Raw genomic sequence first — 12,777 nt, forward strand, 5'->3', positions numbered from 1 at the left:
GACATAGGTAGAGGGAGAAGCAGGCTCCCCACAAGGAGCCTGATGTGGGACTCGATCCCAGATCCTGGGTCATACCCTGAGCCAAAGGCAGATGCTCAACCGCTGAGCCACCCAGGCATCCCATAAGATTTTATTTTTAAGTAGTCTTTATACCTAGTATGGGACTTGAACTCACAACCCCAAGATCAAGAGTCTGCAAGCTCTACTGACTGAACTAGACAGGCACTTGTTTGATGTCATTTCTTGGACATTTTAGGAATTCTTTTGGAAGTTTTTTTTGGGAATTTTTAAAAAAAGATTGTATTTATTCATGAGAGACAACGGAGAGAAAGAGGCAGAGACATAGGCAGAGAGAGAAGCAGGCTCCATGCAGGGAGCCCGATGTGGGACTCGATCCCGGGACTCCAGGATCATGCCCTGGGCCGAAGACAGACACTCAACTGCTGAGCCATCCAGGCGTCCCTGGAATTTTTTTTTTTTTAAGATTATTTATTTATTTATTCATGAGAGACAGAGAGAGAGGCAGAGACACAGGCAGAGGGAGAAGCAGGCACCATGCAGGGAGCCTGACATGGGACTTGATCCCGGGACTTGATCCCAGGACTCCAGGATCACGCCCTGGGCCAAAGGCAGGCGCCAAACTGCTGAACCACCCAGGGATTCCTGGATTTGTTTTTATAGCCAGTTTATAAACACAAGAAAACCTGCTTCATTAAGCAGTCACCTGTTTTTTAGTTCACTTAGGTTTTTTTGTGTTTTTCTTTTAATTTAAATTCAGTTAGCCAACCTACAGTTTCCAGTAATTCATCAGTTGGATACAATACCCAGTGCTTATCACATCACATACCCTCCTCAATGCCCATCATCCACTTACCGTACATCCCCTCACCCACTTCCCCTTCAGCAACCCCTAGTTTGTAACCAACCCACTTTGATTTACCCTTTTATTCACTCAGTGCTCTCGAATACCTTTTCCCCCCTTTATTTTGGAGTTTTTTTTTTTTTTTAAGGTAAATCCCATGCCCAGTGTGGGATTTGAACTCACAACCTTAAGATCGAGAATTGCATGTTCTACCAACTGAGCCAGCTAGGTGCTCTGCTTTCCCCCGTTTAAATTAATTATTGTTGATGAAAAATGTGCTACCAGGGGAATATCTAGAATAATGTGCTATAGACTCTGAAAGTAATTTTCAAAGAAGAATTTTAAACTTGTTCTGGGTAATGATTGTGTTATTGGAATAAATATATATTGACTTGTGGAGTGATTATTTTGAATGGGAGAAGGCTCATTTGGATGATTAAGTTTTTCCATCATTTTGGTTTTTAAAGACATTATTTGGGGAGGGGATAGGGAAAATAAAAGGCATTATTTTATGTCACACCTTAATGTACTTTCATTATTTTCATTTCACAATTGTTTTTTTTGTTCTGTTTTGGTGTAGTTGTATTAGAGAACTTACAACTTTTTTGGAATAAATCTGATCCTTAGGTAAAAGTACTTGCCTTCTTTATTAGTTTGTTTTCTTTAACTGAACTAAGTTATTTTTTAAAAGCTATTGTTGATGGCATCCCTAGTTTAAAATTTTTCTCCCATGTTTACACTTCTATTTTCTTTGGCCCAATGTATCACCTTATGTGTTAACTTTGATTTCCTAGAGTATTCATATATGATGATACTAAATTAGTACTTTCATACCAAAAGAGCTTCATACCATACTGCTCATACCAAAAGAGCACTGTTTTTGGTAGAACTGGTTTTCTCTTCAAGACTGTAAGATTGACAGCCTTAGTATAGCCCCCCCTCCCCCAAGCCATATGAATAGTTAAAAGATTTCTGAGCAACTCTTAATTTGGAAGGCTCTTATTTATAACTTACTGCTGTTAATGTTTATGTCACTGGGCTCTAAGTGGGAAGGATATTTAAGCAGTAATTAAAAGATTTACCCAAACTAGTGAATAATTTTGTATGTGCATGTATATGATATCTTGTGTATAATTGTGCTATTTCAATATTCTGTGAAAGATCAGTTTAAAAACTTTTGATCTGATAGAAGTTATTAAATTGGAAGAGAAAAGATTAGGGAAGATAAATGAAATAAGAGTCCAAAAAAACTGATAATTGTTAAAGCTTGGGTGATGGTTTCAAAGCCGCTCATTTAATATTCTCAGTACTTTTGTGTATGATTAAAAAATATTCTTAATAAAGTTAAATTTAAAAACGAGATAGAGGGAGTTCCTGGCTGGCTCAGTTGGTAGAGTCTGCAGTTCTTGATTCCAGTGTTGTGATTCAAGCCCCATGTTGGGAGTGGAGCCTTCTTTAAAAACAAAACAAAACTAGATAGAGAAAACTGATAAAATACCAATGAAGTAATTTTTTAAGGCATCTAAATGTAAAGATTTTTTAATTCTTCATTTCCATCTGCGCTATATCTTTATTTTAGGTATTCTTACTGCTCTTTCTTAAACTTATGGATTTCTTATACTACCTCAGAAAACTCCAGTGCATTATATATTTTTTAATTTATTTTTTTATTTAAATTCAATTAGCCAACATACAGTACATCATTAGTTTCACATGTAGCGTTCAATAATTTATCAGTTGTGTATAACACCCAGTGTTCATCATATCATGTGCCATCCTCAATACTCGTCACCCAGTTACTGCCACCTCCCTCCAGTGCATTATATGTGTTGGTTGAGATAAATATATTCAAGACTATAATTTTTAGATACATATTTATATTATATATACTACCTATATTAGATATGTATATTAGCTTTAGGCATCCCTATTATCCACATATGGATCTACACTTAATTTCCAAGCTCTGATTGCCTTTATGTCATTTCAGTCTCCCAGTTAGGGTTTTTCGCTAAATTTTGTTTTAAAGATTTTATTTTTCATTCGTGAGAGTGAGAGAGCGAGCACAAGCAAGGGGAGGGACAGAGGGAGAGGGAGAGGGAGAAGCAGATTCCAGGTTAGCAAGGAGCCGATGTGGGGCTTGATCCCAGGACCCCGAGATCATGGCCTGAGCTAAAGGTAGATGCACAACCAACTGAACACCCAGGTGCCCTGGTTTTCACTAATTTTCACTAATTCAGGTGCCCTGTTTTGTTTTTTCTTTTTTAAAGATTTTTAAAAGTTATTTATGAGAGATACAGAGAGAGGCAGAGACATAGGCAGAGGGAGAAGCAGACTGCCTGTGGGAAGTCTGATGTGGGACTCAATCCCAGGACCCCTAGATTATGACCTGAGCCGAAGGCAGATGCTCAACCACTGAGCCACCCAGGCATTCCCCGATTTTCACTAATTTCAAATTCATTTCTTTTGAATTGCAATAATATGTGGTTGGTTCCTAGATCATTAGGAAATTTCAAAGATTGGTTAATAAAATCCAATTCTATCTCCTCCATTACAAGGTGAGCGATAGAAATAATCACTTATCAGTATTTATGATCTTTTCATTGCCAGTCATAAAAGCATTCAGACATAAACCAGATTAATTTTTGGAATAAGTGTCATGTAATAGTTATATCAGGAAAATTACTAAAATCTTACTCTTAAAAAATATTGCCTGCTATTTTCAACAAGGATGAAGTTGTTTTAAGAGTCTTAATGTCAATTATGTTGGAATTAAAATTTTTTAAAAAAATTTAAGGGCCACCTGGGTGACTCAGTCGGTTAAGACTATGGATCAGGTCATGATCTCAGAGTTGTGAGATAGAGCCCTGAGATGGGCTCATTGCAGAGTCTTCTGGAGATTCTCTCTCCCTCTCCCCCTACCCCTTCCTCTGCTCACTCGCTCTCTCTAAAATAATAAATCTTTAAAATAATTTTTTTAATTTAAAATGAGTCTTAATAGTTACTTTTGATCCATCATCTCTTTTCTGCATATACATTGTCTGAATGTTTGCTTTATCGTGAGGTTAATGGTCACTGAGGAAAGGACAACATGATAATGGATTCAAGCTGTATAATGAAGATTTAAGGTTAAACCTTGTGGATAAAAACCTGCTAGGTCAGGGAACTCTAATAGTGGGGGTTACCTAGGCACATTATGAGGTGATTCTGATTCTTTTAATCTTTGGGAACATTGGTTTGGTTTGATAGTCATATGAAGGAATCAAATTCAGGTAATTATAGTTGTTCTGGCATAATTGTTAATGGTACTGTGGCAGAGGACCAAACTAAGTAATTGCATAAAGATTCCTTTATTTCCTAAGTTTTTTATCCACCCTTTCAATTTTTCTTTGAGATGAGTAGAATAACAGGATTATCTAGGATACTCTGTTATTGAAGAATGAATTTACTTCCATCTGGATTTACAGTTCAGTAAGTACCTAAATTCTGTTTACTTCAAGACTGAGGATAGTCAAAACATTTCAATTAGGTGGGAATACTTATGTAGAAGTATATGATCTAAAGTATACACTAGGCTTTGTATACTAGTGGCCCATGCACCCAGTTCACACACAGACCGTAGTTGGCTCAAATAGAGTTTGTTGGTTTTTTAAATTGAGTCAGTAGTTAAACATTGAGAGCTAGAATATAGGCTGTTATCACACAGTTGGCAATGTTTGGCTCTAGTTCCCATAGGGTAGTTGAGTGTGAGTAGTAGCTACTTCCCCCTGTAGGCAAGGCATGCACCAATGCTTAGCTCATTTTGCACAATAATTGAACACTGATACAGATGTTTGGAACCTATTACCTGAATCTGAGTCTCAGAAAGTCTGTCTGGTGAACTTGATATTGTACCACTTGAGCAGATATAAAAATGAATTGTTTAAGCTTGAATGAATCATACATAGTTTTGAAGAAGACCTGGGATGGGTTAATGACCCTTTTCCTGTCCCTCTATACCTCCCAAATCACATAATGGAATTGATCTTCTGAAATTATTATGAGTTATCTAATCATATATTTCTGTAGTACAGTTTAAGCTCCTTCAAGCCATGGACCATGAATTTTTGTTCTTAGCATCTAGTACCTGGTACACAGTAGGCACTCAAATGTTTGTTACATTACTGTAACTTTAGTACAGGCATTTTTGTTTTGTTTTAGTAAAAGCATTTGAGTGTGATTATTCTTATTTTGGGGGAAAAATTATATGATAGTTTTTTTATATTTTAAAATTGCAAGCAGCTTCTTTGGTTAAGGAGGATTTTTAAAGTTACTGCCTCAAATTTTCAGTTTTTTTGTTTTAAATTGAAAACCATACTTTCCAGGTGGAAACTACGTTTACCACGGTGAGCACTGCAAAATGTATATGTTGTGCATTTGACACTAATATAACATTGTATGTCAACTATACTTCAATAATGAACACTCTAAATACATGTTCCTACTAGGTGAACAGGCTCTTAGAAGAAATTTGAATAAGGGAATTTTTTCATTTTATTTTGAAATAGTAATTTTTTAAACAAATCTCTTGCTTAGCATTTTTGCTTTGCGGTGAATTGAAATTGGCAGTCTTCTAAACTCCACTTGTTTATTTACCTTATTTAACCATTTGGGAGTTTGTTTTATGTTATATTACTAAAAGTGTTGCATGGTGCCTAGCTTTTGTATTTTAAGTAAATTAAAATTGAAAGCATTTTTAGATATTTCCATATCTTTTAAAAATCATTTGTGATCTCTTAGATTAGAGATAGAAGTTTTTACTATGTCTGTGTTTTACTATGTTATTATGTTAGGGTTTTCAAATAGTTTTGAAAAATAGAAAAGGTCCTCTTCTGTTTATATAAGAATTGGAAAAGTTTTATTTAAAATCTCCTTAATAAAAATGTGAATTAATTTGCCTTTTCTAGTTATAGTCTCAGAGAACCAAGATTGCATAGCCTAAATAGAGAATGTTGATGTTAATCACATTCATAGCATAAAAGCAAGTAACTATTTTTGGGTGGTTGGGTTGGAATTTATTTTTCATAGTGATTGGTGGTGGTGGTTTTTCCTAGTTGAGTGTTTATAGGACCTTTAGACATTATATTTGGTCATTTTTGCTCTTTTATTTAGTATCAGCTTCCTTTCACAAAAAAGTCGGAGGAGTCAAACCATATGTTTTTAAAAACCTGAATGTCTCTAGGGAAAATGACTCCCTATGAAGTTAAACATAGTGTATATCTTAAAAGTGTCAATAGCTTCTATGGTCTTTAAGTCAGTTATTTTACTGCACTAGGTAGTTTCTCTAACTTTATGAAAGCAGAATAATAAGACACTGCTTACTGAGGGAAAATTTCCTTTTATTCCACATTTAGACATCTGGCTAGGTTTTCAGCGGTATAAAGTTGGTTCTTGTCTGTGTCAATCAGGATGACAAATTTAGGTGTTGGAAGGATAGAAAAGTAGGTAGTTAGGTACAAATGGACTTAACTTTAAATGGGTGCTTAATAGCAAGATGAGACTACTCGTTTATTCTTGCATCCTTATTTAGCCTGTTTCACTTACTGTAGTTCAATTTTAAATATTATATACCAAGCTGCATTTAGTTTCTGTCATATAAACTTAAAATGTGCTAGAGAAAAGAAACTAAAACAAAATAAATCTATTTTTCTGTTTATCTTTTAACATTTCAAGTTCAGACTTGGCTTGTATTCCTTGTCAGAAAAGTTAAATGCACAAAACGGAGGCTTATCTTCATACCCTTGTTTTGTTATGGCCATTCAGATGAATTTTAGTGATGGTCAGAGGCTTCTAAATAGGAGGGCAGTAACTCCTGTAAATACCAATATCCAAATGGTGTCTCTCTGTTCCAGCCCATCGCAACAGTTTTAAAACCAGTTTTTGTTTTTGTTTTTGTTTTGTTTTGTTGCTTTGTTTTGTTTTTTAACAGGAGAGCCAGTGTAACTCCTTCAAGACTGGAGTGACACTCTACATCTGCATCTGCCTCATGTGAGTTCTCATTTTGGCAGCAGCATTCTGCTAGGCTGGAACCTCTGTAGAGGTTTGCCCTTCCTTTTTCTAAAATCTGTAAACTACTATACACAGTGTGTCTTGGTGGCAAAGGTAAAAAAGTGCATGAGAATTTTATATTTCCCTGCAGAAAGATTTTGGCTCATTTCAAAGAGATGGTCTCCTCTAACATAGGTTCTATTTTGTATGAACAACATTTACTCAAAATAGAGCCCATAACTTTCATCTCCACAACATACATTTGATATTTTTTGGAGAACTATTTTTTCCTTACAGATTATAAAGAATATCTTAAATGTTCTCAGTAGCTTCAGCTTTCAAAGCTTTGGTTGTTCTCTTTATAGTCTAAGTTATGTAACCTGAGAACACCGTGTGCTGCTCTGGTGGCTGAAGCACTCACTCCTCTTTTTTTGGACTTTAGCCCTTGAAATAACTTCTTTCTTTGTCTTTGAACATTGGGTAAATTAGGATAGGCCTGAGGACTTGAAGAAGAAATAAGCAGTGAATATGTGAGGTTATGTTTACTTAGAATCTATTGGCTTTGTTTTGGAAAGTCAGTTGTAAGAATTGAGCTTGAAGTTATGCATCATTTACTCGCCAATTTTGCAAGAGAAATTGAAATTAGAGCCTTTGCAGCTGTGGAGAGGCATAGAGCTATATATATATAGTCTGAGGTGATGTATATGGTTCCCCACAGCTACAAAGGCTGACTATGAAGGGCCTGGTAATTTAAAAAAGGAAATTTGCTTTTATTTATTTATTTCTCAAGGATTTGGTGAAACTATGTAGACTAGTCATTTTTGCTACCAGGTCAGAACAAATTGTGACTATTCAGTTTATTCCCAAGGGACACTTAGAACAAAACATCTAAACCTGTGATCTCTGCAACTACAATTCTGTTTCTCCAGCCCTGGTTGTACTGTATAGTGTTCTAGCAGATGATTTAATGGCCTGGGAATTCGTGTTACTGAAATGATTATCCGGGAAGCTTATGAGAAAATGTCAATAGCTTGTAGGTCTTACTGATTAATATAGAGCTTAGTGAAATGGATAGTGTTGTCAAAGTGGAACTTGAACTCTCTTTGCTAAATCCATTCCCACCTGTGACTAGAGCAGTTTATTTTGGACTAGGTGAATGAAGTTGGAGGGAGGGTAGTGTGTTTCAACACCTAGGCTTAAATTTTGATGGCCTATGTAATCTAGAAATTCACTTTTAGCAGTGGTAGTATATCCCACCACAAAAAAGCTTTGGATGAGACTCAGGGAGACCTAAATTCTCGCTTAAGTTTACATTTGTACTTGCTTATGTAACTTCAGGTCAGCAAATGGGGAAAATACGTTGTATTTTTAGAAAGTCCCCTAAACTCATTGAGTGAAAGGAAATTTAATGTATTTCTGTAGGGGGAATTACTAGAAAGTACCTCAGTTGAACACTTGGGAAGTTCTGTCCTGGAATAATGATAAATGTGGCAAGTGTATAGTATTTTATTTTCTGTTCTAGGGTTTATGCTGGCAAAATGAGGATTTGAGATATCTACCATCCCTCCCAATATTTTTTTTTCTTCACTAAAAATTCTGAAAAAATAGATTTGGGTTTCAACCCAAAGTGTCTCCTGAACACAGGTTTTAATCATCATTACTCCATCACACTATAATTACTTGATTTTAAACTGGGGAAAATGGCTCATTTATGGGTGAGTTTGGGTGGGGGTGATTAAAGTTTTTTGGTTTTTTTGCCTTCCATTTTTAAGGTATATCCAGCAAATTATTCTCCTGAAAAAAATTGTTACTTGAAAATATTTTATATGGGCCAAATCCTGTAAGACTGAATGCCAGTAGATTATCCAAATTGCTTAACTATACTGGAATTTTGTTTCATTAAATATTATTTGAAATAAATGGGGCTTTGTTAAGATTGAGAAAGTTTTTGTTTTATGGAAATTTTGTTAAAAGAGATTTACTCCCAGTTGGAGTGAAGTGTGCACAGTGTTGGGTGAGAGAGATAATTTTATATTCTCAAAATAATTCAGATTGACATCAGTCAATACTACTTTCCTGGTTTTATTATATAATACACGAGCTCTTACTCTTTTAGTGCGTATGAATATACAAGCACTTCCTTTATCACAGTTTACATCATCTAGATTTAATAATTCCACACTCATGGATTCCAAAACGGTTGTTTTTTTTTTTTGTTTGTTTTGGTGGGAAAGGGTGATGATGGGGATGGAATTGAACAGAGAAAATATGTAGCCAATTTTGATAATATTAGTGTTAGCATTAGCATCAAAGGGAATGATGGCTTCTTTTGGCATTATTCTGAGGGGACGAGACTCAAGAACCTCCTTCTCCTAAAGAACCTTAAAAATGTTAGGCTTTTTTTTTTTTTTTAAGATTTTATTCATTTATTCATGAGGGACACAGAGGGCGGGGGGCGGGGGGGGACATAGGCAGAGGGAGAAGCAGGTTCCATGCAGGGAGCCTGACGTAGGACTCAATCCTGGGTCTCGTGGATTAGGCCCAAGGCTGAAGGCGACGCTAAACCACTGAGCCACCTGGGCTGCCCCAATTTTAGGCTTTTTAAATATGGCAGATGGTATTAAATATTTTGAAAGTTCACCCTGCTTTCTTAACATTTCAGCTTAATTTAAAAATAATGGATATATACATTAATATGTTACAAGTTGTAAAAGTACAGACAGTACATGAAAGTGTACTTCCCCATCTCTTAGCTACTCAGTTCCCTTCTGTGGAAGTGACCAGTATTACTGGTTTCTTTTATGTCGTTCCAGAAATACTCTAAAAGATTTCTTTTGGCAAGGAAAAGTTGAATAGTACTCATTAAGATTTAGCACTAATTTGGGCCGGCAAACTAATTGCAGTGAAAAATCAGTTTGAGCCATAGGCTGTATAGATTGTGGATAGAAGAACAGTAGTAATCTAATAAGAATAATATTGTGAGATAAAAATGGATTTTTTTTGGCATTGAGCAAGATTGCAGGTCTTTTTATTTTTCTCTTTAATATGGCTTATCTACTCCTAGACACTGATGGGAAGATGCTTACCTAAATACTGCATTGGAGGAAACCTATTTAAAGGAACATCATTTTCTTTATACTGAACTGCAATGATTATTCTGAAAAGTTTTTTGTTATAGAAGATTTCAGAGATCTATAGTAGTAGAGAGAAATACCCATATTCTAAAATACATTTTTTTCACCTGTAACAAGGCTTAGTAGGCTTCTTTGGCAGATATAGATATAGATATCTATGTATATACACACACATACACATGCTCATTTTATACATACAGTTGCATATACCCATCCTTCCATAATGACATCTCATAAAATGAGTCCTAATTCTTTTTTTAATGTGTATTTCCAGTCTTATTGAGAAATAACTGATGTGTATCACTGTATAAGTTTAAGACATACAATAAAAATAAGGCATACTGCAAGATGGTTTGATTTGCATATATTGTGAAATGATCATCATAATAGCTTCAGCTAACATCCATCTTCTCACATAAATAAAATGAAAAGAGAAGAATAAATGAAAAAATTTTTCTCCTTGTGATGAGAACTCTAAGGATTTACCCTTTTAACGTTCCTGTATATAATACAATGAGTGGTGTTAGCTAAATTCCTCATGTTGTCTGTTAACATCCCTAGTATTTATTTTTATTTGTAACTGGAAATTTGTACCTTTTGACCGCCTTCCTCCAATTCTCCCTCCTCCTACCCCTAGTCATAATTCTTTAATATCTAGTTCCCAGTCCACATCCAGATTTTCCTGATTGTCTCAGGCATGTCTTTTTATGGCTGATATTGCAGCAATAACTTAATGCTATTTTGATGGCTCTAGCCAGACTCTAGCACTGATGAGAAAACAAATTAATCCTGACAAATAGAATTATGTGCTGATTGAAGGAGTATAAAGCAACTACCAAGCCAAATAGGAATTGCAAAAATACTGTTTTTTTTTTTTTTTTTTTAAGGTCATTTTGAAGGATTCCTACACTAACTATACACATCAGTGAAGCCTTCAACATATATACACCTCTCTACCTGGTTAATATCATAGCTGTGCATCTTAGTTTCTTTTTCTACCTTTAGATTGTGGGCATGAAAGAACAGGTAAAGGGAAAAAAGGTTAAGTTTCCTAAGAAATGAAAGAATTATTCTGAAACGTCTGATAATTCATCTTATTGCTCTTGCTCCTATGGAAATATGACCTGTTTCCGCAGACTAACAGTTGAGTTCTGTGATTGTTTGGGGCAGTACAAAACGTGGAGTTTGGGGGAAAAGAAGAAAATGGCACATTTAGGAAGAGAGAGGAGTTTAGGAAAGAGTAGAAATTCACTCATTTGCCTTTTATTTTCATTGACTATTATTATAATGAGAACCTCCTCTTTGTGCAGTGTACAAGTCCCCGGAGTATGAGTCTCTTGGCTTTGAGCTTACTGTGGAGAGATTAGTTTCTATTGGCTACCCTCAGGAACTGCTCAGCTTTGCTTATGATTCTACATTCCCTACCAGGTAATTTTTCAAGATTTTTTTGAATTAAGAGCCTTTCCTCTATCCCCCAGATTAATAATTCCAAACCACCTCTCACCATCCTCAGCCTCAAAGAAAAGAACCAAAAAAGGTTATTTGGTTTGTTTCTAGGTTGTTGTTGTTGTTGTTGTTGTTGTGTTTTTTTTTTTTTTTTTTTGGTTGCTATTCTAAAATTACCATGGGTCTTCATGTACACTGTATCTTTTCTGTTCTTGGAATTGAATTTAGTTTATTGTTACTGAAGAATATCTCTTTATGGGAAAGAGAGATTATTAAAACTGATGGGCAATAATCACAGACACTCCTACCGTTTGCTGTTGGAGAGCAGTTACATGTTGTACTAATACATTTCACTTTGTCATTGGGAGCTTTCTTGGCAGTTTGCATTTTTGGATTTGATAGGGAGGGTTTAAGATTAAGAAAGATGATGTTTGTGATGCCATCATATATGTCCCATATACAGCATCTATTAGAAATATAAGCCAGTTCATTTGTCCAAGGAAATTAAGACTCCTTTAGAATGGAACCACTGTATAAAGAAGAATTATAGTTCATACCTCATTTAAGGCTCTTATTTCTTACAGAAAACAGTTGTGATTATTTATCTGGACAAAGTAAATATTTTTTAGTTGCTCTAGGTTTAGTTTTTAAGATTTTACTCACTTCAGACTCCAGGATTATATTGTTTAGGAACATGCTTGAGTTGTCATAAAAGCTTGAATAAGGTGGTGTTGGTTTATGATGATTTAGTAATACTACATAAGACTGTTGCCTATATTATTTTTGTATTACTGACAGATGTCTTCATTTTCACATAGGGGACTTGTTTTTGATACACTATATGGAAATCTTTTGAAAGTTGATGCATATGGAAATCTTTTGGTCTGTGCACATGGATTCAACTTCATAAGAGGGTGAGTACATAGAACCCTTAGCCTCTTTCTAGTGTTGATACCTTGTCTCCCCAGATGTACTGTACTATACTTTCCTGTTCCCTCATTATTAAAGAACGATTCTTTGTATAAGGATACTTAACAATTACTTATTAGGCAGTTAGGACCCAAACTGACTTATAAATGTAGTTAGCAGTTACATTTTGGGTAAATTAAGTGGTTTCTAATTATATAGCATCCAACAAAGCTAATCTTAAAACTCACCAAAAAGAATTGTAGTGGCTTTGACTTATTTGAAATTCTAAGATTTTTATTTTCTCCTTTTTAATACAGTTCTCAGGTAGCTGCTCAGAAGAGGTATGTATATAAAAGTGCTTTGAAAAATTTAAAACTACAACAGTGTAAATGACTAAGG

General features: G+C 35.1%; 1 protein-coding gene across 10 annotated transcripts in view; it reads left to right on the plus strand.

Moving 5' to 3' along the window:
• NT5C2 (5'-nucleotidase, cytosolic II) overlaps window positions 1–12,777 on the plus strand; it is a 146,561-nt gene that overhangs the window by 116,334 nt on the left and 17,450 nt on the right. For 8 of the 10 annotated variants that reach the window (XM_077877801.1, XM_077877797.1, XM_077877798.1 and 5 more), the window contains 3 exons: window positions 11,334–11,451; window positions 12,288–12,383; window positions 12,696–12,719. In XM_077877801.1, coding sequence (XP_077733927.1) covers window positions 11,334–11,451; window positions 12,288–12,383; window positions 12,696–12,719 — 238 coding nt within the window. Of the gene's footprint in view, window positions 1–6,877; window positions 6,890–11,333; window positions 11,452–12,287; window positions 12,384–12,695; window positions 12,720–12,777 lie in introns of those variants that run through there. The other 2 variants (XM_077877807.1, XM_077877802.1) reach the window with 2 other exon arrangements.

This window comes from Canis aureus, chromosome 29, assembly GCF_053574225.1.
Source record: "Canis aureus isolate CA01 chromosome 29, VMU_Caureus_v.1.0, whole genome shotgun sequence".
Taxonomy (NCBI): Eukaryota; Metazoa; Chordata; class Mammalia; order Carnivora; family Canidae; genus Canis; species Canis aureus.